The sequence below is a fragment of the Calypte anna genome, chromosome Z, assembly GCF_003957555.1.
Source record: "Calypte anna isolate BGI_N300 chromosome Z, bCalAnn1_v1.p, whole genome shotgun sequence".
NCBI classification, from domain to species: domain Eukaryota; kingdom Metazoa; phylum Chordata; class Aves; order Apodiformes; family Trochilidae; genus Calypte; species Calypte anna.
The window spans coordinates 4,230,957-4,256,473 of record NC_044274.1 but is presented as its reverse complement, the minus strand read 5'-3'; the positions used below and the strand labels follow the sequence as shown (position 1 = coordinate 4,256,473).

At 43.2% G+C, this 25,517-nt stretch overlaps 1 protein-coding gene across 1 annotated transcript in view; it reads right to left on the bottom strand.

The window, feature by feature from the left end:
* The window catches only part of LOXHD1 (lipoxygenase homology domains 1), a 133,062-nt gene that overhangs the window by 42,392 nt on the left and 65,153 nt on the right, over positions 1 to 25,517 (bottom strand). Inside the window, exons 27-32 of the mRNA XM_030466835.1 lie at positions 22,913 to 23,029; positions 18,683 to 18,845; positions 15,956 to 16,110; positions 14,501 to 14,710; positions 12,976 to 13,099; positions 6,314 to 6,522 (exon numbers count right to left, since the gene is read on the bottom strand). Of these exons, the coding sequence (XP_030322695.1) occupies positions 6,314 to 6,522; positions 12,976 to 13,099; positions 14,501 to 14,710; positions 15,956 to 16,110; positions 18,683 to 18,845; positions 22,913 to 23,029 (978 nt within the window). The remainder of the gene's footprint in view (positions 1 to 6,313; positions 6,523 to 12,975; positions 13,100 to 14,500; positions 14,711 to 15,955; positions 16,111 to 18,682; positions 18,846 to 22,912; positions 23,030 to 25,517) is intronic.

Here is a 25,517-nt window from a genome sequence, read left to right as displayed (position 1 = left end):
GATGGGCTGTAAGCAGCCTGATCCAGTTCTGATGTCCCTGCTGACTCCAGGGGGGTAGGATTGGATGGCCTTGAAAAGCCCCTTCCCACCCAAACCACTTGATATTCGATGAGTCTATCTATGACTGTCCAAAGCTTCACAACAAGATGAAGGCTGAAGCTAAGCAAACACCCACGTGCATTATTCAAGTTTCCTTCCCTCACAAATCCACGTCTGAGTCAACTACATGTCTCTGACTGCTTCTCTGCTCCCCATCTCCTCATCCTGCAAAAGGTCCATGTTTGTATAGAGCCAACAGATGGAGCAGGCATCTGTTGGTTTTCAAGGACCACCCCCTCCACACAAGAAAGGTGCATTCTGAAGAGCAGGAAGTCACACAAGAGTTTCAGGAAGCCTGAATGGATGAACAAAGGGCTCCTGTCAAAACTTAAATGGAAAAAGGGAAAATAACAGATATGGCAGCAGGGACAATGGACCTGGAGAAATAAAGAGATACTGAGCAGGTGTTCAGGGATGAGGCTAAGAAGGCAAAAGCCCACCTGGAGCTGTGTTTGGCCATGAAGAACAGCAAGCAATGTTCCTACAAGTTGTATCAGCAAAAAAAGTTCCCCCCTGTTCAAGAAGGACAGGGAACTGCACAGAGCAATCCAACAGGAAAGAGCCCAGCACAGAACCTCTAACATGATGAAAGGGAGTGGAACATCTCCCTGGTGAGGAAAGGCTGAGAGAGCTGAGGAGCTCTGTAGCTTCTGGAGAAGAGGAGAATGAGGGTGAGCTCAGTGATGTTTAAAAATATGTAAAGAGAGAGAGCCAGGAGGATGAAGCCAAGCTTTGCCCAGGGGTGACCAACAATAGGACATGGGGCAATGGTTATAAACTGGAGCACAGGTGGTTCTGTATAAATATAAGGAAGAATTTTCTTCACTGTGAAGGTGACAGAGCCCTGGCCCAGGCTGCCCAGGGTGGTTGTGGAGTCTCCTTCCCTAGAGACATTCAAATCCCACCGGGACACATTCCTGTGACTGCTGTGGGTGACCCTACTCTGGCAGGGGTGTCGAACTGGATGATCTTTTGAGGTCCCATCCATCCCCTCACTTTCTGTGATTCTATAAAAAGGGTGCTGATGGTGCAACCTTCTCAAGGCACTGCATGTGTCCCTTAGAAGAAACATGGGCGATTCATCCGGGGGTAGACTTACAAGCAGAATTAAGTCTCCCAGCTGCTGTATGAAACATAGTCAGCCAATCATTCCAATGAGCTCTATGTACATAAAAGGCTGAATGAAAGAGTCACCTACGGTTCATTATTGTCACAGCAAGTGTTGTTTGTGTCATTACTAGGACAATGAGGTTCTTATCTCTCTCTCTTTTTTTCTTTCTTTTCTTTTTTTTTTTTCTTCTTCTTTTTTTTTTTTAATTATTAGGATATTTAGGTTGCTCAGAAATAATTTTTAATAACAGATTCATCTAGGGTGATGTGTGTGTGGTATCTTTTTTTCCCCAAAAACAAGTGATCTTTTTTTTCCCCCGTCTCAGCCAACACTGCTTCTAGGACTATTATTACTATACTAATGTCTGTGCAGCTGCAGAAAATTAGAGTTAACCATGAGGGAAATTCAAGTCTACAATGGATGCATTAATTCTCAGATTCCTGGGGTGTGAGGTGAATGGGAATATAAGAATTGCCTTCCCATTCCCTCCCTGAGGCTCTTCTCCAAGCCCAAAGCCCCTGTGAGAGCCTGCACACAGTCTCTACAGACCCATTGCAGGATGGTGCAGATGAGGTGGTGTGGAAAGTTCAGGGCCATGGATCTGCAGTGATGGAGAGAAAACCCTGATGAGCCCAATAAATTCTGCTGCCTTTTGGGGTTCCTTACAGCCAGCTTCTAGAGCATCATTCCAAGACATTGCTAGGTACCAGATATTCACAGCAACCTTTAGCTCCTTTGGGCATCAAGAAGATGCCAGAAGAAAGTATCCTGCACACCCAGCAGCCTTGGGAAATGGGCTCACATGAAGATTTCCAAAGTCTCCAAGAACAATTCTGTAAATTCTGGGACAAACCCATCCAGTGCTGAGTCTTCTTTATGGCTGGCATTTTAAATCCCAGAAGCACTGAGATTTGTCTCTCATTTCCAGCAAATCTGTAGGCAGATCACACCAACTCAGTGACTGATCCAAAGTCATAGCCACACCAGCAGCACAGCCTGGACACATACACCAACATCAGCTATTAATATTTGACCAAAGTTTGGGTGACAGAACCACAAAAAGAGGTAGATCTGTGGGCTGTTTTGGAAGCCTTTGTAACTCTTCCGCCCTGTCCTTGAGGGACTGTTGAGTACTCCACATCACCAAGACTAAGATGTTGTGTTGGGTTTGTGTGGAAAGCTTTTGCTAGCAAGGAGTCCACAAGGGTGGCTACTGTAAGAAGCTGCTGGAAGCTTTCTCCATATCCAACAGGGATAATGCCAGCTGGCTGCAGGATGGACCCACCATGAGTCAAGGCTGAGCCTAAAAATAATGGTGGGAAAACAAATATAAGAAGAGGAAAAAAAGAACCTGTGCAGCAGCTGGAGAGAGTAGTGATAATATAAGAGACAAACAACCCTATAGACATCAAGACCAGTGCAGAAGGAGGGGGGGAGGTGGTCCAGGCACTGGAGTAGGGATTCCCCTGAAGCCCATGGTGAGACAGGCTATTCCTCTGCAGCCCATGCAGGCTCACAGTGAAGCAGATACCCACCTGAAACCCCTGGAGAACCCCTTGCTGAAGGAGACAGATGCCTGAAGGAAACTGCGGCCCCATGGGGAACCTGCTCCTGGCATGACCTGTGAAGAGAGGAGCCTAATGTGGAGCAGGTTTGCTGGCAGGACTTGTGACCCCAGGGGGGACCCATGCTGGATCAGATTGCTCCTGAAGGACTGAACGCTGTTGAAAGGACCCATACTGGAGCACTTCATGAATAACTGCAGCCCCTGGGAAAGACCAACATGTGAAAGTAGAAGAGCCCATGCTGGAGCAGGGGAAGAGTGTGAAGAGTCTTCCCCCTGAGGAGGAAGAACCAGAAGAAACAACATGTGATGAACTGACCACAAACGCCATTGCCTGTCCCCCTGTGCTGCTGGAGGGGAGGAGGTGGAAAAATTGGAAATGAAGGAGTTTGAGCCCAAGAAGAAGTTAGGGTTGGGTGGAAGGTTTTTTTTAGGGTTTTAATTTTCTTATTACTATAGTCTGATACAATTGATAATAAATCAAACTAATTTAAATTAGTCTATTTTACCCATGAGTGTAAGTGCTGATTGTTCTCTCCCTGCCCTTATCTTGGCCCATGACTCTTTCATTAGATTTCCTCTCCCCTGTCCAGCTGAGAAGGGGAGTGACAGAGCAACTTTGGTGGGCCTATTATGTCCAGCCAGGGTCAACCCACCATAGATTCACAGTTTGCACTGAGCAGCTGACACTCACACTGAAACCAAATGCAGCATCAGGGGAACAATGGGAGAGAAACTGAGCAGTAGGTAGGAGGAAAAGATGGGAAGAAAAAAAAAAAAAAAAAGAAGGGATGGTGGTGGATTTCCTTTGTTTTATGGACAGAGACAAAGAATACTAGCAAGATATGGAAGTCCTGAGGATCAGGTCTCCAGTCAGGAAGGAACTAAACTGGCAACACTTATCATCAGAGAACTGTAAAATCATAGAGTGGTTTGGGTGGGAAGGGACATTTAAAGACCACGTACTCCAATCCTCTGCAGTGAGAAAGCACATCTGCAACTGGATCAGGCTGCTCAGAGCCCCATCCAACCTGACCTGGAATGCTTCCAGGGATGGGGTCATCTCCCACCTCCCTTGGCAACCTGGGCCACAGTCTCACCATCTTCAGTGTAGAACATTTCTTCCTTCTATCTAGTCTGAATCTCCCTCTTTTAGCTTACACAGAATCACAGAATCACAGAATCACACAGAATCACAGAATCACTTAAACCCATCACTCCTTGTCTGATCACTACAGGTGCTGCTGAAAAGTCTGTCTCCATCTTTCTTAAAGGCCACTTTTGAGTGCAGAAAGGTTGCAATAAGGTGTCCCCAGAGCCTTTTCCTTTTCCAGACCAAATAACATCCTTGACTTTAGCCTGTGCTTGTGATGGAGAAATGCTCTGAATTCAAACTGCTTTAGAAATGCAGACCAGAGCAGGACTCTTCTGGTCATACCTGTCTCTCTCTGCAGCAGCAGCAGTCTAGGAACAGAAACACATCCATTTACTAGAAGGAGAAATACTACAACTGGTTTTAGGGAAACAGCACGGAGTGGCTCTACTCAGTACCTTGTATTATTTATTTTAATGCCAGATGGTCTATTAAAGTACACAGGTAGTAAATATATTGTCTGTAAACTTACAAGGCAGGTATCAATGAGCTCCTCTCAAATTACTTCATATTTCACTTTCTGCTTTCACTATAGTAATTTTCCAGAAGAGAATTATACCAAACTAAGAGTGGCATCACAATGCAAGTCTTACAATCCTACTAAATCCTGCAGTCTGCTGCATGGTTTATACCAAGGACTTCTGAAAACTTAATCACCATGCTATGCTACTTTCACATAACTCCTATTCAGAACTTCTTGCCTTCTTCCAGAAGCAGACAAATGCCACATCTGAGAATGAACTGTTCCTCACTTTTCTCAAGCAGATAACTAGCAATTTTCTTCAGTGTCCCTGTACACTGCAAGGAAAATATGGACTGATTCCATGGCAACCATGGCAAACTGGCACATCTCTGTAGCTGCTGGAATGTGGATCAACAAAGAGAGACCTTCCAAGCAGAGGCCACAGCATGAAGGAAGGAGGGAAGGCTGGAGCAGGTGGTTCTTCCTACCACAAGCTCAAGGTTACCACTGAAAGGGAGAAATCAGCAAGAGGTGAGGCAGCAAACTGGTGAGAACACTGAGGAGAGGGATGAAGGAGTGCAAACAACCATGACCCAGCTTGAAAGCTCTGTGTTATTTCTTTCTCTAACTCTCTGCCTTTCATTTGCAACTTTTCTTCTGCTTTCCCCTTTTTCAATCCTTCTCAAATTACTTCTTTTTCTTGCTTGTGTCTACTTCCAAGTGGTTTTTTATCCTATTTTTTCCTGTTGTCTGCCTGTTCCTCATCCTGCTCACTGGCTCTTCTGTCCCTCTGACACTGGGGGTTTATACTGACTTTTTCTTCCCTCTCTCCCCCAGCCCAGATGTTTTCATGTGCACACAGTCTGGATTTATGTTCTTGCTTAACTTTCAAAGTTTGATCTGGAGATGGCTACAAAGAGAGAGCCACTAAAACTCTTAATACCCAGGCACTTGGAGTGCACTAAGAAAGTGGCTTGTTAATAAACTCAAATCTAGTACAGGGACTTCTCAAGGTGGCAGAATCCATCGCTTGCATAAAAACCATATAGGAGTGATTCAGCCTATCAGCTGCTACAACAGGACATAAAACTGACAAGAGTTTTTATTAGCTAAGATTTCTGTCTTTGTATTACTTTTAACTTATTCCCTCTGAATACACAAGCATGAACAGCAACAGGTAGGTTTACTGCAACTCAGGGTGTGGGGTAAAAATAGAATTAAATGGGTTTCTTAAGATGCTGGGGGTTTCAGCACTCGAAGACCTGGAGCAGTCTTTGAGGAGATGGGAACGCCACAGGAAACAGGAATGATGTATACAAACACACTGGAAGATTCATGTGAAGTTTAAACTCAGTGATGGAAAATGTATGCAAATTCTGTCTCCCTGAGCCATAGCAGAAAAAATGACTCCTGAACTGAAATCTATCCATGCATTTTACTTTTGAATGATGATTAATTTTCTTCTCTAAGCCTGAATCCTGCAAGCTGTGAAAACAATTTTCATGTTTAGCTAGAAAATTATACAATATGCATTTCTCACTGCAGATACAATTTGTGAAACCCAACTGGAAGTACTTTAAAAAACAAATAGAAAAATGACTGATGGAAGAGTGCATCCTGGTAACCTTCACTGTACCCATCAGCAACATGTCTTGAGTAACAAAAAACAGCGCCAGAACTGGGACAAAAGTGTTATGACTTACTCATAATTTAAGATTATCATCTGCCCCAAAAGGATCTTGGTTTTGTCAGACTTAAAGTGTACTTATTTTCAGATTTGGACACACGTGAAATCTCAGCAGCTCATCCCTGTGTTTACAGTCCTTTAGACCCTAGTGCCTTTCCTTCACTGCTGAGAACAGCAAGAACATGTTCTTTCTTTGACCACGTAATGCATATGCCTCCAGTGCATTCACAAAGTACCTCCACTCTTTTGATCTCCCCAACATCCAGGCCCCAAACAGAGAATTTCTCTACGGAGCCATCTGCAAACTCGTCTTTTCCTTCTGGGAGATCCAGCCACAGCCTCTCTGTCTGCACTTTCTGGGGACCCATGATGATGAGGTACACTCGGCTGTCGGTGCTGGAGTCGTATTCTGTGCCCGTCGTGAGGGTGATGTGGTATGGGATCACTGAAACAAACAGAAGTGAAGCCATCAGAAAATACACAGGCATTTACCCGAGGCTTGAGAAAACCAGGGAGCCATCCCATCAGGGGGAGCAGTGGTGCATGCTGGATAGGTTCACATCCCATTGAATTCACTTGGAGAAGTGGTGGTACCCATGGAGTGCTGGGCTACAAATGTTCACGGGAGACTAAATTCCCACACACACTTGGGATTGAATTCTGCAAAGGTTAATTTCCCCTGACAGCTCTTCTGTCTGCAAGGAGGATATAAGGGTATAACACAATTTGGGTTTTGCCCTAATGGATGACAGCACAGCAAAGGGCTTGAATCCTTATTTACACTAAGAGACCTTCCTGAAGATGAGACTGAGTGCCAAAACCTTGAATAGGTTATTAGACAAAATCAATCTTACACTCACCACTCAATATAGGAAAACAGATTTGTACTGACTCCAAAGTAAGCTACCACTGAAGGAATGTGCCAGTACAACTGCAAATGTTCTCCTCTGTGGTTCATTCAAGGATTGCTGTCATCTATGGGACATATCAGGGCTTCAGCAGCCCTTTGCACATCCAGGCAAACTGTCAATAACCCTGGTGTTGAAGGTAGGCCACACAACCACTTTATATATTGCATAATAATATTGATTAGGAGAAAAACCCCCAGGGCATGGCTTGGGACTTAGTGAGGTTTTTTTTTTAATGTGGTTTTCAGAGATTTCAGTTCAGCTGTTAAAACGGAGGAAGTGCCAGACTGCTTTTCAAGTGCTTTCCAAAAGCTCATTTGGGTAAGCCAAACGGGCGGTGCAGAATTAGACACTGAATACTTGTTTGATTTCTCAGAACATTTGTGCAGGGCTGTTCAAGCCATTCTGACAAGAATCAGAGCTCTGAAAGTTGCCTTGTCAGGCTCAAAACTCAGCCTGGTTTCATCACCACTTTTTCAAGAAAGGTTTAAAAAGCCTGATATAAAACTCATTTGGCTTTCAGATCTGAAATTGAAATTAATTTAGCTCTATGATGAATAACAATACTTTTGGGGTGTGGGTTGTACTAGAACCTCACAGCAAGCTCAGACAATATAATATCAGGGCAGGCATGAATTCATGCTGACCACATCTATTGTTACTTCTGGACAAAGCAAAATGCAGAAAGATTAATTCTGCCTCAGTCTGAGGATTCTGCATGCTAACACAAACTGAACTATTGATTAGTCAAGACTTATTCTACCCCTTATGCTGTTATTTACATCTCATTTGCAGAACAGCATAGGGATATGCAATGTATTCTTCACAATATAACCATCAGAGCTTCTGGTACAAGCATGAGTATAGGTTTAGCTGTAGGCAAGACATTTACAAGAACATGTTGAAGGGTCAGGTTTAGAACAGCTCCATAGTCCTCTTTTAAATTACCTGTATTTTGCATAGGAACAAAACTTTCTTTTGTACAGTTTTTACCCTGCTCTCCTGTGATAGACTAAACTTTCAAATTTCCAGCTGATGTTGTATCACAGAATCACAGAAAATGAGGGGTTGGAAGGGACCTCAAAATATCATCCAGTCCAACTCCTCTGCCAGAGCAGGGTCACCCACAGCAGTCACAGGAATGTGTCCAGGTTGGATTTGAATGTCTGCAGGGAAGGAGACTCCACAACCTCCCTATGAAGCCTGGGCCAGGGCTCTGTCACCCTCATAGTAAAAAAACCTCCTGGTGTTTATATGGAACCTCTTATGGTCAAGTTTATATCTCTTGCCTCGTGTTCTATCATTGGGTATAAATGAGAAGAGCCTGGCACCATCCTTCTGGCTCTCTCCTTTTACATATTTTTAAACATCATTGAGGTCATCCCTCCTTCTCCTCTTTGCCAAGCTGCAGAGCCGCAGCTCCCTCAGCCTCTCCTCATAAGGATGTTCCACTCCTTTTCATCATGTTGGTGGCTCTGTGCTGGGTTTGCTCAAGCAGTTCCCTGTCCTTCTTGAACTGAGGGACCCAAAACTGAACACAATATTCCAGATGTGACCTCAACAGGGCAGAGTAGAGGGGGAGAAGCCACCCCACTTCTAATGCACCCCAGGATTTATTTTAGGGTGGTGAGACTCAGGCACAGGTTTCCCAGAGAAGCTGTGGCTGCCCCATCCCTGGCAGTGTCTCAGGTCAGGTTGGATGGGGCTTGGAGCAACCTGGGCTGGTGGGAGGTGTCCCTGCCCATGGAAAGGGGTTGGGAATGGATGAGCTTTAAGGTCCCTTCCAACCCAAACCATTCTATGATTCTGTGATTCCATTGGACTCTTGGCCAGAAGGGCACATGGTTGGCTCGTGGTCATCCTTCCGTCCACTAACACTCCCAGGTCCCTTTCCCCTTCACTGCCCTCCAACAACTCAGACTCTGTCCTGTGCTGGTACTTGGGTACTGTCTGTACTAACTGTACTGGCACTATCCTCAAGCCAAAGTACTTGAAATGCCTATCTAAGAAACAACTATGAACAAAATTGTTATAATTTCCCAGTTACAATAGCTGACACAGAGACGTAGCATAGCTTGCTACCAGGCAGCATTAAATACTGTTCCCTCTTCCTCTCTCTAAAAACTAAAAGAAGTGATCCTTTAGATTTTTTTATCTTCCCTCTCCATTGTCTCCCTGCTTCTTCAAACATGAGAAAACACAAAGCCTGGATTATACAGCCTCAGCAGGACACAACAGGTCTTCCAGTACATTTCTCTTTACCTCCTGCTTCTATGAGTGCTTCACAGGGTTCACAGAATTGCAGATGTTGGAAAGAACCTCTAGAGATCATCTAGCCCAGCCCCCCTGTTTACCCAGAGCAGGATGCACAGGATGGTGTCCAGGAAGGTTTTGAATGTCTTTAGGGATGGAGACTCCATCACCTCTGTGGGCAGCTGGTGCTCTCAAAGTAAAACAGTTCCTCTTCATGTTCAGATGGAACTTCTTATGTTTGAGTTTATGTCACTGGGCACCACTGAAAAAAGACTGGGCTCATTCTCCTGACACCCACCCTTCAAGTATTTGTAAGCATTGATGAGATCCTTCCCTCACTTCAGGCTGTGTGAGGGCACATGTTGCCCTCATATAGGGGTTTGGGTTTTACTAGACCACTTAAGATGTAGACCACAAGTCAGAACTGCTCAGATTGTCAGCCACTTTCTCAGGCTCCTCCTAATACCACTTCCCCTAATCAGCTCATTAACAGCTGGATTTTTATCCAGCTCAGGAAGTGGTTGTCTGGCTCACACAGTTCATCTTATCTGATGTTCCTTCAAGATGCAGTTTCCTTATTGAGTCCCTGTCACTGCAGCAGATATAATGGTGAGGACAAGCTCCAGGAGTCAGGGAAGAAAGACCACCCTGGCATGATGGAGATGATGGGAATTATCTTAGCTCTGCTGGAGAGGGGTTCTCATGGGAGATGCTGATGTTTTGGCCATTATTTGTGAAAGTTCATGAAATGCCAACATGGGCAGATGTTATCCATTGTCTCACCACAGAAGTAATATCAGAAGGAATATGGGAATCACTTATTTTTCATTTGAGCACAATATGGGATTACAAAAGAAGGGTTGACCCAAGAGACAGGGGTGGCAGATCAGGTTAAGCAATGTGGAGAGTTCTGTCTGCTTCTCAGCTCCAAGCCTCAGGATGTGCCACCCAGGTACCACACCACAATAAGGTACAGGGCATCAGCTGAGCTGCAGTAACCACTTATGTGTGTTCCCTTGGACCGTCTCAGTGAAAGCTATTTTAAATAACTAAGCCAAATCACGTCATTTTACTCTTTGTTTACCACAGATGTTTAAAATAAGTTGAATAATTTTGTACTTGTTGTGGTCTAAGAGCCCATGCAGAGAGTCACAGTGACTCAGCTGCTGCCCAATTACCCATTATTACTGTTAGAACTCATTATCTTCACCATAAATCTAAAAATCTTAATTTAAAGCTAAAAAAAACCCATGTAGAATGACAAGAAACTGTAGGTGCAATTTAGACAGTAAGTCCTTGTTCAGAGAGGTGGTTAATCAAAAGCTACATAAAACAGGAGGGTGGAAAGCCTGTGTAGTAATAAAGTTATAAGGGACTATTGATGGACTGTTGAAGTTGTCCACAAAGGTTAACTTCAGCTGATGGGCACTGATCTTCCAAGCTTCCTTCAGGATAGAAACAGAATGTGCTCCTCTTTTCCATTTCATATTGGAGGCAGCATTCCAATTCATATTGGAGGTAAGACAAGCATCCCTGCATGGAAGCTGGCCTTGGCAGACACAGTCCAGTATCTTTCACTTTCCAGAAACTGCAATCCTGAAACAGATTTTTCATTTATATTCAGCTTTGCTTTGTCTCAGAAACCAGAGCTGAAAGATAAAACTCTGTCCTAGAGCCATCAACTGGCTCATCATCAGGCATTTGTGCAGGAAGCGCTGTCCAGATTTCCTTGTCCTTCAGTGACAATGCTTGCAGACCCCAGTTACAAGATGACCCACCCTCTAACCTCATGAAACTCAATAAGGACAAGCATATAGTCCTGCATCTGGGTAGGAATCATACCAATCACCAGTGCAGATTAAGGGATGTCCTGCTGGAAAGCAGCTCTGTGGAGAAAGACCTTGGAGTCCTAGGGGACACTAAATTCTCCATGGGTCAGCAATGTGTCCTTTTGGCCAAGAAGCCAATGGTGTCCTGGGGTGCATCAGAAAAAGCTTGTTCACCAGATCCAAGGAGGTTCTCCCCCTCCTCTACTTTGGCCTGGGGAGACCAGACCTGGAATACTGGATCTGGTTTTGGGTTGTCCCATTCAAGACAGATGGGGAGATACTGGAGAGAGTCCAAGGGAGAGCTGCAAGGACAGTTAAGGGACCTAAGCATCTCTGCTGGGAAGAAAGAGTGAGAGGCCTGGGGCTGTTCAGCCTGGAGAAAAGAAGTCTGAGAGAGGATCTCTGAATGTCCATCAATATCTGAGGGGTGGGGGGTAAGAGGAAGAGGCCAATCTCTGTTCAGTGGTGCCCAGGAACAGGACAAGGAATAATGGGGTGAAGGTGGAACATGGGAAGTTCTACCTCACCCTGAGGAGAAACTTCTTTCCTGTGAGGGTGAGGGAGCCCTGGCCCAGGCTGCCCAGAGAGGTTGTGGAGTCTCCTGCTCTGGAGGTTTCCAAACCCCCCTGGATCTGTTCCTGGGGGATCCTGCTGTGACAAGGGGGTTGGACTGGATCATCTCTATAGAGGTCCCTTTCAACCCATAACATTCAATGATTCTAGAAGAGAACAAAATTGCCTGAGCACTCCCTGTTGATCCTTGCTTTCTGAAACCCAAGACTCTTAACTGTGCTCTTGCTCAGCTCCCTCTATCCAACTCCCCTCTCAACCCCACAGCTGCTGCAATGCAGCTACATGTTGTAAGGAATAAACCTGAAGAGATCTAGAAGAAATCTCATTTAAATTTGTATTAAATGAACATCCTCAGTGAGGAGGCACTACCAGCCTGATCCTGAAAAGGGGAGATGGCTTAAGTATGGCAAATAAGGTCTGAGGAAATCCAAAGCCTTCTTTAATAATTCAGCTTGACTACACTGCATGAAACATCATCTTGAGTCAAAGAGATACGGGAGGTAAAAACAGCTGATATCAGCAACAAGAGCTTCTTTAAGGAATCATGTGGGAAAGAGCCTCTTATAATCCAAGGGAGGCTCTTTTGGTGATAGTGTGTCTGATTATGGTCTCTCTCACTGCAAAGAACTTTGGATCCTTTGAAGGATGCTTCAGATGAAATTATACAAAACTTGCATACAGAATTATACAAAACTAGAATAAATTCTTCCCTTAACTCTACCAGACCCTGCTGTTCAGAGGGTAGTGTCACTCCATCTCTGAAGTGCTGTCTGCATTGAAGTTTGTGGTGGAGGAGGAGGAAGAGGGAGAATGATTCTTCAAGTCAGTGGGTTTCTTCTGGTCTCAGGGCCATGGGGATGCTGTTGATTAGCTCCTTCCCCACACTCAGTGGTGTGGATGCATCGATCTAAATTTAGGCATCTAAGGGACATGGCTTCCAGCTGTAGCTCTGCCCAGGGAGGTGCCTTATGGCCTTTGCCTCACTACAGCAGAAAGCAGCATCCCCTCAAGTAATCACCTACCTAATGATATTGCCACACTGTCTAAAAAGCACCACACTCTTTGGAGACCTGCTGGTAATGCAGAGGTCAATTCTGACAAGCTGCAGTGTCACAGATTTCCACGGGAGAGAAAGAAGAGGGGGCTGGGAACACTGATGTTGCTGTGAGCTGACAGTGCACTGGGTCTGAGGTTGAGAGCTATGGGCAAAGCATCACAACAGAAGCAGTTTGCTGTTCTGACTCTCCTTGCTCTTCACTGGGATAAAAACAACCTCTTGAGAACTGAAAGCCAAGAACACAGGCATGCATGCCACCCAACACAGTGCTCACTCACATGATCCTTCTTCTGCTGCCTTGACCAAGCGGGATTTTCTCTTCTCCTTCGGGTCTGCTTTGCTATCCTGACTTGACATGCTGAGAGATCCATCATCCAGGCTGTTTCTCTCCCCATCATAGCTCTAGTTGGAAGGCAAGTACAGGAGGATAATGAAGGAGATGGAGCACCCAAGGGTTCTCAGCTGTTCCCCTGTGTCTCTGGGAACAGCGTGAGAAGAAACCCCTGTAGTTCCCCCAGCAGCTCTTAGCTCAGTGTAGCTCAAGTAAATATGACTTGTAATTTGCTGCAGGTCATTTATTTGCACCACTGGTAACCCTGACAGGCCATTTTTGTGACATTGTTATAATAAAAGAAAGTATAATGCATCTCATGGTGTGCCTTCTGTCTGCTACCTGTGTGAACAAGAGCCACAGAGAATTAAGATGGGTGGGAAGATGCCATATTCAAGGGATACGCTTGGTGCCAGGCTGACTTGGTGGAGGTCAAAGAGTGTAAGGGGAAGACTGGTGCAGAGCTGAGTGGTACAGAGCATCTCTTATATTTGAGGAACTAGTGCAGATACATTCAGTGATGTTGTTAATAAATGTGAGGCTCTTACCACACAATCGCTTAATTGAAATAAAAATAAAATTACCAGCTTTTTCTCATTATGAGTTGATATAAGCAACAGGGTAAGTGTGACCACAAGAATTTAGAGCATTGTCTGCTGCAATTTTTATGAGGGAGCAGAAGGCAATACTCATCCATGGTGTAACACTTCTTACATCCATTCTGCTGCATGCAGGAAGAGTCTGGCTGAATTCCATTGATAATTGTAGGGATAACTTTAAATTGAAATGTTACTGTATTTTGCAAAGTGGACTCCTGACATACAATGTTTTAAGTCAGTGCTTTGTTATGCACCACTTTACATACTGCATCGCTGTACCACTGCAAGAGAGATCTATTAATCTTCTTTGCTAATTTTAATGAGTGGATGTACCTAGAATTCCAATTAGTTATATTAGCCTGATAAGCTAATAGAATGTGCAAGTAGGAAGGTCATTTCACTACAAACCATTTAGTGCTTTGAGTAGCAGCAAAATAATGAGATTTCTGTGTGTTTGGCATGGGTAGAAAAACTTGCTGAAAAGTTGCATTCATCTGGTCTGCTGAGGACAGAGCCACAGAGCTCCATATTTTGGTTTGAGGACTTTGAATAGTGGGACCAAAAACTAACCTACTTTTTGTGCACAGCAGCAGTGAAATACACTCCACTGAGCATCAGCGAGGTACTTTGATGCTCAGCTGAGGAGTTTCAGCTAGACTCCTAGATCTTCTTGTTGAAATTGTAAGTTATGGAGCTACTAATATAGGGCTGAGGCTGGCCCCACTTTCAGCTCTTGTCTGAACATCACAAATTAATTTTGGGCAAGCTAAAAAGCTTAAGTCCCTAATGATCTGTCTGTGGCTTCAATTAGTAGTGTCAGTCATTTCATATTTACCAGTGGCAGTGGATGGGGATGACAGCTCTGAGCCCTACCTGTTCATAAAGTGTACGCTCTATCTTTTTGTCCTCCTTCTTTTTAGAGAGCCAGCGCTCACACAGGAAAACAAATGATTCCTCCGTGGTTTCATCCAGGATCTCCACTTTTTCCAGGAACCAGTCAGGACTGAACATGCTATTGTCATGACGAATCTTGATCTTGTACAGAATGCCCAGGTCCACAGCCTCCAGGGTAAACGTGTCCTCCTGCAGAGTGTTTAATAGTGGTGGCTTCTGTAAACGAGCTGTACACACATCATCTACTGGACAAAAGCAAAATGCAGGCTGCCAAACACAAATGTGTTTAAATTCCATCTCACATGATGGTGTTTGGTGAGCAGCTTTGCAGCAGGCTATATAGAGGCATCTCAGTGTGTTAAAACTGTTCTGCAAGGAAGAGTTTTGAAGCCTGCTTCTGCTGTGAGGGGAGGTGCAAAAAAAATGTCGTTTTTCAAACTGACTGAATATCTGGGATTTTACATCCTGTTTTTTAAATCCAAGACTTTCCTGTCTAATCCAGATAGATCGCTGTGGACAATTGAGATACAACACTCTTTGCCATCATTATATACAAGTATCTCTATATGAGGCTGTGAGTCTCACAGAATCACAGAAAAGTCACAGTTGGACAAGACCTCTCAGATCACCACATCCAACCATCAGCTCAAAACAATTCAAACAAACCCAAACCCCAAACCCATGAGTTTTATATACCTCTAGGGATGGTGACTCCACCACCTCCCTGGGAAGCCTGCTCCAGTGTCTGAATATTCTCTCAGTAAAGAAATTCTTCCTAATATCTAGTTTAAAACTCCCTTGGCACAACTAGAGGCCATTTCCTCTAGTTATATCATTATTTACTTGAGAGAAGAGGCCAGCATCCACCTCCCTACAAACTCCTTGCAGATAGTTGTAGAGGGCAATAAGGTTTCTCCTCAGCCAGTACTTCTCCAAACTAAGCAGTCCCAGTTCCCTCTCTTCATAGGATTCATGCACTGACCACAGGGTACCACTTTGGGGGTCGTTTTGTCAAACACAGCTGCAGTTTAGGTCTCATTTCACCTTGTTCAGCAGTGAATTACAGTATACACTGTGCATATGCAAAGCAGTTGCACAGAGGCTATGGGAAAGAGACAGCTTGGGTTTTGTGTCTTCTCAGATCTGCAGGTCACATTTCAAGACAGGTTCTGTGGACCGAGCTCATAATTCGTCTGTGAGTACCTAAAAATTTTGCCTGTTACTACAAAGAAACATTGACCCATTTGCTGCAGTGCCTGTCAGTTGTAATACCCACCTGACAAGACATACCAAGCGTTTTAAGAGGTAGTGAATGTGGTAAAAAGAATCAATCAATCCATCCCTCACAGGAAAACTCAGCCTACAAAGGCAATCATGGATTTGTTAGGCTAAAGACTGCAAAATGGAAAATGTTATTAACCATCGCACTTGTACCTGTCCTCGTTCAAACTTGTTGAAGTTTGTCTCAGATTTGCTGAGTTTTCTCTCTCCTGTATCTCCCAGATCTCCGTAGATATTTAGGAAAACATTAGCATCTGTCCCAGCACCATAGATATCTCCAGTGAACACACTTATCTTGTATGTGTGAACTGCGGAAAGAAACAAGATACGATTTCTGGCCAAGTGACTAAGCAAGATCTATCTTAGATACTGCATATATACGTAAGAAAACCATCCCCAAAGTTCCTGCTCATCACCCACTTCTTGGAGGTTTAAGATCCCATGTGGTCTATGCTTCCAGGTTTCTGATAATGATCCAAAGATTGGGGAACCACTTGACTGAAATTTGCTGACTTCCCTTTTTTTTTTTTTTCTTTCCCCCCCCCCCCCCCCCCCCCCAATCTAATCAGTGCCTCTTTAACACCTTGATCACACAGCATGCAGCTAAAAAGGCAAAGAATCATTATGGTTATTACTGGATGTGATGTCAATAGTGGTGAGGGAACTCCTCACTTTTGCACACTGAGGCCCAAGGGACAGACATCTGAAAACAAGAGATGCAGTGTTGTGAATTCTTAATGCTCCACCTTCCATAAACAAACTCCAGAGATTCAGATGTGCAATTATCACCAGAGTTAATGGCACTCTATAAATCCCCCAAACATAAAGAGAACAGGTTTCTGGGTCCTTTGGCTGAGACAATATTTAATTAAGAAAGTGTTGGAGAACTATTGCTTTCTGTTTAGCTTTCTCAATGATGATCCAATAAAAACTCATCAAATCTTTAGTAATGTGCTTTAGTAAACCTGTTAAATACTATTTTTGGTCTGCTACTCTTTTCCCAACTACACAGGGAAAACAAACAGTGACAGGAAGCATCCTCTCCACAAAAACAATTAGGAATTGTAGAGGTCTCTGATTAACCTGATTACCCAGAGAATGCTTCCTGGCAAATTCTGGGGCAATACAACTGAGGAAAAGGCACGAAGTCTTCATGAGGATTCTTCTTTGTCCATTATTAGCATAAAAGAAAATATCTATATTGTTTTGTTCTTCTGCACCTATCTTTCCTAGGAGAACAAGGCTTATTCTTCTTCACAGTCCATTAAAAATATCCACCAATTTCTCTAAGAAATGGATTGTGACCCTTAACCCATCCAGGTTCAGTGCCAAGTTTTCTGGTTTGCCACACATTATGTCCTAGAGAGTTGCAGCTTCCTACTTGAGAGACAACTACCACAGTATTTTCAAGGAAAAAATAAATATAGTCTAATTAATCAATGCACTCCTCTTTGGTTTTCCCTTGCCAGTTCTAGAGATCTTCGGGACAGAAATTCAGTCTACTACATAAGAGATTGTCCTCAGAATACCACAAGCTGATTTGCCATTGCTGTCATTTACACTGCTGCTGCTGCCTGAGATGTGTGAGGACTCATAGAGATGCAAAAGATATAATTTTGGTCCCAGATATTTTATATGTACAAATCACAAGTTCCAAAACTGAGCCCGACTTTGCAGCCAAAAGAAGCCTTCGGTTATTAAAAAATCCTGTTCCGTAGACTGTAAAAGCTGTTTCAAGGACTTGCCTTTAGAAGGGAAAAATGAGTCACCAAGGTTAGTTAACACGAGGTAACTAACACAAGGCAAAAGTTGGTAAGTTAATGAAAATGCCATGCAGGTACCTACAAATTTTGCCTGTTACTAATTGATACCAAGACTGCCTTTGTCTCCATGGGGTGAAAAAGTCTCCCATGAGCTACCACATCGCTCCTAACAGGAGGAAGGAGCCCTCCTGTCTCTTCTAAGGGCACAGTGTGAAGGCCTTGCTTACATCATGACAACTCTTCTCTTGTAACCCATAATCCATACAAATTCCATCCTGACAGTGGTGGGGTGTAAATGTAAATCAGACACTGAGAGAAACAAAACAGGGAGAGGAATGATTTTCTCTGATGAATCATCTCGATGCCAGATGCAAGAACCAAGAATGAGAATGGAAGCAGAATTCGATTTGTTCAGGCTGAAGGAAGGCTCATGGGCAGAAGGAGCTCGGTGTGGGAAAAAGGAGATCCTAGAAGAAAAAGAGCTGGCAACAGCTGGGCATACCAAAAAAAAAATAAAAAACCAAACAGAATTTGGTATGAAAATTCAGTTCTTATTCAGTTGCTTCAGCTACCAGGAGGATCAAATACTCAAGGTGAACACTTTATAAGATGGGTTCAGATCTACGTAAGACTTTATTCTCTTCCCCCAGGGTATTTTAATGAGATGACAGTGGATGCTTAGAGACAGATTTTTACAGGATATCCATATTTACCTGAAAAACAACAAGAAATACAAGCCTGGTAGGAAAGGGGAGCATAAATCAGACTGGTAGGGTAGGAAAGGAAGGGGCAGAGTGTAGAGGACATATGGGCAATGAGTAGAGATTTTTACAGAATCTGGAAGACAAGGACAAGATGTAAGCAATTTCTTAGGCATCAGGGGAAACATTCAAACTATGCCTTTGAGAAGGAGTGTCTGTGACAGGTTCATAAATGCCCTACAGGAAAACAGTGGTATTATTGCACAGAAGTGCTTTGGGTAAAAGAGAGGTCAGAGAACAGGAAGGGAAAGAAACGTGTTGCATTTTCCTGAACCACACATCCGGGTGCTTTCTGAAAAAAAACAAACCAAAAAACAGATAAACAGGTTCCTGCCTACTCATAGGGTTAACATTACCTTCTAATGGGTCTTCAACGTCTTCCTCTATCTGCTTGAGTGTCCCATCCTTCATGAGTTTTTCAGTGAAAATATCAGAGGGTACCAGTTCTCTGATAATCTCGCCGTCATCTTCGGACTTTGCAAGCCATCTGTCACAGGGAAATGTGACAGTTTCTGAGCCCTGCAGCAAACACAGCAGAGATAATCTCTTCAAAACAAGGGGAACACAGTAAGCATTTCCCCTTTGAAATGCTCTGACATGCAGGCAAGTGTTTTCAGCCCACGTATGTATGTATGTATGTGCATGCAGATGCAGACCTGACACTGAGTATAGAAATATATGTTCACCAAAAATAGGACATCTGAGGACTTTCAGAAGGACTGAACATGCAGAAGAGAACAGCATTCCTGATGGCTACATGAGAGAGGCTGTGTGATGCACTGTATCTCTGCCTGTCACAGTTTTTGATATTGCAAATTCCTAATCAGGACTGCACTGTTCCTGCTGAATCCGTGTTTCACTGAGAGTCTGAAATCCCTCTTCAATCCTTATTCAGGCAGCATTATCTTTGAAGTCAGTAGGGCTTTTTTTCTGAGTCAATACTTCAAGATTTTGCCCTTTAATTCTGTGACTCAAGCTGGTTTCCAGGCAATTCCCATACGTGCATTAAGAGGAGAAAAACTGTGATTTAATTTTTAATGTTTTGGCTTGGCCTCGGTTTTCGTGGAAACAAATATAATTTCTATCCTAAGCTAAACAAAAACAATAACACTTGTGTGTTTTACTTGGTAAACAAGATCAGTCCCAGACTATCCCATTAAGAACAGACTCCTGTAAGGCCTCCAAGAGGGTTAGGAGGCAGTCAGCTTTCTGTATGCTGGGCACCCAAGAAAGGGGCATGAGCCATCATGCAGCTTGCAGAGCACACAAATCTGAATAGAAAAAAAAATTAGATTTAATCTCACTAAATAAATGAAGGAAAAGAAAATGGCCCTGTCCTTAATGACAATGTCAGCATCTCTCTCCTCAGGAGCACAGGGGGTTTCTGTTATTTCCAGTGCTCTGTGTGTCAACTCTGTCATGTATAGCATACATAGGAATATTGTACATCTTAATTACTCTCATGTAATTGTTTATCAAACCAATACAGACTTATTTCTTCACAATTTTTACTACTGAAATCCTAAAACATTAATGCATTGCAAATAGAATGGAATATCTGTCACTGCAGCAGTACTGAATATTTATTACCAGGTACTGCTGGGTCCTGACCTCCCTGACACTGTCACAGGGGATGAATATGATGTTCACCTAAGATCAGAAGTGCTCTCCAGTCACTGCTAACCTGTCATCAAGAAGTCACAGTGACCCTGTGCACAGGTCCCAGATGAGAGGATTTGGAGCTTAAATCCTCCAAGGGCATTGCGAGGTCCTGTGCCTTGAGTCTGCAGCAGAACCATCCTTTGGACCCACACAGCCCCAACCTTCTGCTGTCAATAAAACATCTTTTCTTCTCCTCTCTGCTGCTCCCTGTATTGCTTCTCTATCTAATTCTGCGAGGCAGCTTGGAGCATGACATGCACAAAACAGTGCTAAACAAACCTGGCAGCACTTAGGTGACTTCAGATTTTTTACTTCCCAGGGCTATTTGTGCTGCACAGGTGAAATACAGCACCTAATGTCTGGCCACAGCACTCCTTCTGCCTCCCCATTTTTGACGTGTCTGTTTGACCACATAACCTGTGTTACCCCAGTGTGTGCTGAGATGATCAGCAGTGTTTATCTCCCCATCTATAGCTGGGGAAGAGAGAGTATTTCTAATGATGCTTCAAGTGCTGAAACTCTCTCCTCTAGGTAGAGCTCCCACTTCAGTCACATCTCTCACTGAAGCTTTTAGCTGCTCCCAAATGCTGATAATGTTGTCTGTATGTGCCACTGACATAAATATTGTTTATTTGGTAATAGCACACTGAGGGACCCGAGTGCATGCGCAGTGGAGCATAGCATGCAGTTACTGCAAGAGTTAATTGTATCACCATTGTTAATCACCATGTTACTGCCACAGTTTTTACTGGAGTTTTCTTGTTAGAGATTGCATTAATATTTCAGAGATGTAAAGCATGCTGGTTTATGTTACCCAAGGAAAAATCATCTTGCAGCTCCAAACAGAGCTTGTTTCATTAGTGTCTGAGCCTGGCCCTAAGCTTGAAGAAAAAGGTAAGATAGTGTGCTACAAGTCCGTGCTTTGCCCTTCTCCAAGTTGCAACAAATGAAATATAATTATCAGATATAGTTGGCATGACAAGACAGAGCTTTATTGGCATGCAACAATCCTAGTTTCCTACCCCAGTGCTTTCAATTTAATCTGAAAAGTTACTGACCTCATTTTTCATTTGCAGCATTACAGATACATCAGGACACATCTTAGCAGTCTAATCAGGTAGCAGAGCTTTTAGAAGCACTGGCAGCACGTTGCTATCCTGTGGCAGGTCATAATAACCTGCAGCTGATCAGCGGCATCATGCCGTGCTCTGCTTTATTCCTTTTTCCCATGCCATAATCAAAAGATCAGCAGAATTCTAAGTCTCCCCATTTTTACATTGTTCACAGTTTTCCTCCCTTCCTCCACCTTCACAGGGCTACACACCCATCTGTCCTTCAGAGCCACTGTAATGACCACAGAGCCTCCCAGCCCTGAAGCACTTTTCTGGGCTAATGGAGAAGCACCCAACATGAAGCCCTTGGGAGATTCCCAGAGGTCTCGAGATGTGGAAAGAGGCAGACCAGGAATATTTTTTTCCTATGGTTTTCATACCTTTGAGCACCCTACCCTTCATCTTGCCTAGCCTATAACCAAGAGCATCCCCAAATGTCATCTTCCTCATTAGCCTAATAAAGGTGTGCAAGGCAAGGTTTAGTCAAGACAGAGATGGGGAGTCTGATAATAAGAGGTGAGCCAAAAGGTGGTAATGAGAAGCAATGTGAAGCTTTATGAAGAAGCTTGTACAGCAGGATAAAGGCTTGAGCATGATGAGGAAAGTTCAAGGCAGGCCTTTGAGCTGATTGTGAGGCAAAGGGAGTAAAATACATGGTGGAAATTTTGAAGGAGGAAAGCAGGAGGAGATGTGGATTCACCATGACTAAGCAAGCTGTGCTTACACCAACTCTTGGTACTAGAAGTCAGGCCTGGGGACTGAAAGGGAAGCTGGCATCCCTGCAGAATAAGGGTGGAAAGCACAAGAAAAAGTGGAGAGCACAGGTGTTCCCAAACCCAGCCACAACTCCAGTGTCGAAGTGATCTAGAAGAGGTGATTTTCTTCTGAACTTCCCTGCATCCAGACTGATTCCTGTTCCTACAGCCAGCATCTGAACACAGGGCTGAGGAACAGCTTCTTATGTGGACAAGATCAAGATGACCAATCTGCTTGCACTGCCTGAATTCTGTTGACATGGGCAACCAAAAGTCCTAGGACTTAACTTGATGCTTTTTGTATATGTGATTCAGGGCCTTACACTGACAGGCATTTTGCTTGTCTTAATTTTACTGGCTCCCTGCACTTATTCTTCCAGAATGAAGGCACTGAAACTGTTTCTTTTATGTGTTTAGTAACAATGCTTTTTATTTTAAAATGGTACACCCACTTCCCACTCCTTTCCCTGTGAGTGTTCAAAATACGAAGCTTCTGCCTCTGATGCCACCCAAACCCACCATTATCTAACCTAGCCTTGGGCACCCTGGGTAGCTGAGAGACAGTGGTGCAGAGCAGCAAAAGGACATCTGCTCAGCCCTGTAATTCTTTGGGTGTATTGGCAGGGCAATGGGTGCAAACCCAGGAAACTTTCCTCTCAGTTCAGTAAGCAGCTCATATTAATGTTGCCTCCAAACACATCAGGCAGATTGTTCCTTCGCAAAAGTGCAGCAAAGGCCTCCAAAACATTGAGGAGAAACACCACTGCTTTGCTCCCATCCCATGACAGAGGTAACTCACTATTCCAGTCAAAAGGTAGGAGCAGAGCAGAATTTTTTAAAAAGCAATGATGGCAGAGTCTTATAATCAACATTTGAAGAATAAAACATGCTTGCAGTCCCCGGATCCCCAAGCTCCAGAATGTTTGTTATTGCTCATTGTTCTTCAGGGAATGATTTTTCACTGTTAATCACGTTTTGTGCACAGAAGATGCTCTTTGGGGAACGGAAGAGGCTGCTAATGGAAACAGACTGCAGAATGCTGGGATTCACAGCCTACCTTCCCATTTGGCAGCAGCCTCCGAATCGCCACGCGGTCCAAATGCCATCCAGAGTTCACCCCTCCACCCGTGTGTCCTATGCGAATCTTTTCAATAATGTCACCAACATCCTCCAGCTACAGAAACAAAATCAAGATTAAGGCATGGACAACAGTCGACTTTTGGGACACTGCTTCTTCAGCTTATTTCTCATTTTCCCTCAGTATGAAGGGGAGTTGGCGTTGATGACAATTGTGCCCTAACTTGCATTTTTGCTAAAGGGTTTCCCTGAACTTCTCTTAAAAAAAAAACAACACCAAAAATACAAAGAAGGAGAGATAATCTTGCTCTATACAAGTTACCCCCTGTATGAGATAGGTTTGGTTGCACAGCAGCAATCCCACATCTCAGGCTGCTTCTTAAATTGTTCTTTTTATATCCCTTTTCTTTTTTAACATTTGTGTGCACTCTTACAACACTGGAAAAATGGTTTTAAGGTCAAAATACAATATTAACAGCCTGACATTTTGTATTACCTCTCTTCTGTTCCAACACAGAATCCCAGTGCCATTCTGAGAAAGTCAACAGGATCACTGTCTTATGAAGTAGTTACTGGGTTTTTATGCCTCACTGTATTACTGGAGTAATTTGTTACTAGTTCATTAATTTTAAGTCACCTTTCGTTCAAAGGCATGAACAAGGAATATTATATTTGCTCCTACTTAATAGCTTTCTATTATTTCAGCACAAGGTTTTGTATAGTAGACCTTTAAAAAAATGGAGCTGGCTGCAAACCTTCCTTTGAACAAATGAGAAGCACACTGAGCATTTGTTCCATCCACAGAGTCCTGTAGATTTTTTTTTTCTAGGAAACTTAAGAAAACTGAACATCTCAGTTTGCATCACTGGAGGTTACTCCCTTCTTCTCTTCCCAGAGAGCAGAATTGCCCCATACTGAAGAAAACCCATCAGAAATTTTAGGAGACTCCTCTCATTAATAAGACTGAGTGTACTACACCATGAGTTCACACTCTGAACAAACTGGATTTGACTTCATCAGCCCTGCCCTGACTTCAGACAGCATGAGCATCAACTGCAAAATAATTAAATCATCCCAAACAGTTTCTAAAAGCCTTGCATGCACACAACTATACACCAGGGGAAATTAATTTTCTCCTTTGTCCTGTCCAAATACTCAGCTTTCACTGAGGCTTTTAATCAATGCAAAGCAATAAGGTTATGCTTGATCAGTAAAGATTCATGTTATGGACATGGTCTTTACTCTGCAGCATGCATCTCCAACAACTCATCACTTGGGAGCAGAGCCAAGAACAATTTCCAATCTTTTTTGTCTCTTTAGCAAAATACAAAAGCATAGGGAAAATTAAAAACACTGAGACAAAGGGGAAGTCCTCAGTTTGATTTTCCTAGGTTCATAAAATTATTTTTAAGGTCTGTTGAACTTCAAATTATGGTGCTACAAAAGAAAAATTTATTTTGCTTCATCCCTATCTCCTGCAGCAAGTGGAGCTGGTGAAGAGTGAATGAAGTTTGGGGACAGGCTAATGATATTATAAATCATGACAAGAGAGAAAAAACTGTGTTTCCACTAGTTTCATCTATGGAAAGTACAGATGTTTCAGATTCACCAAACCTAAAGTAAATCTGTGGAATAAAGAAATTACATTCATCTGAAGATTTACACCTATGGATTAATGCAACCTCTATTGTGAAAAGTTTTGTGGAAACTCCACTGAAATAAGTCTTATTCTTTGTTTTTAAGGAATCTCACTGGGGATTTCTTTTATTCTTCATGCCATAGTAACAACAGTGTGGGCTGGGAGCATTTAAACTTGCTAAAGAGGTTATTCTAAGATTTGCCTTCAATTATTTCAGAAAAACAAATGAAACTCAAAACACAGAGAGGTTGTACAACCCTTTACAAAGTTGCATCTAGGGGGGGAAGGTAAGGACATGAAGCAGTGCCAAAAGGATAGGTCTGCCTATATTTTTGCCTCTCACAAATTCTCAGCAAGAACAATATTTTATAAATAGGAACTGCTGAATACTGCAGTTGTGAACAAGCTCACTCATTTGCATGCACTGATGTAGTATCTGCATACAGCTGTGCACACACTTCAGGAAACATTTGGTGAGATCTCTCAAAAAGTTAGCTTTGGGTATTTAAAAAAAAAAAAAAATAAATAAATCAAGGTATCTGCAGCAAATTAACAATCTCCCCGTCTGAGGACACAGAGAAACAGACCATGATGCTCAAGTTACCATAGAGTTAGAGAAAAAAAAAAAAAAAAAAAAAGAGCACTCCTAATTGGAGTGCTACATAAATAAGGAGCACCACGGACCCTACATCATAATGTGCTGAAAAAGGAATGTGGAAGGATGAATAGGGACCTTAAACACAAGGCAGTTAGTTCCAGAAATGCTGCAAAAATTTATTTCCAGTTCCCATTCAAAGTATTGCAAGCCACACAAGAATGCAAATATGCAAGGAAATAAAAGTGATGAGGAGATGTGCACATATTAGGTCCAGCAAGCATGGGAACTCCTTACCAAGCATGGTAAATGAAGATGTAAAGACCTTCTAGAGTGGCTTTCAACTTTAGC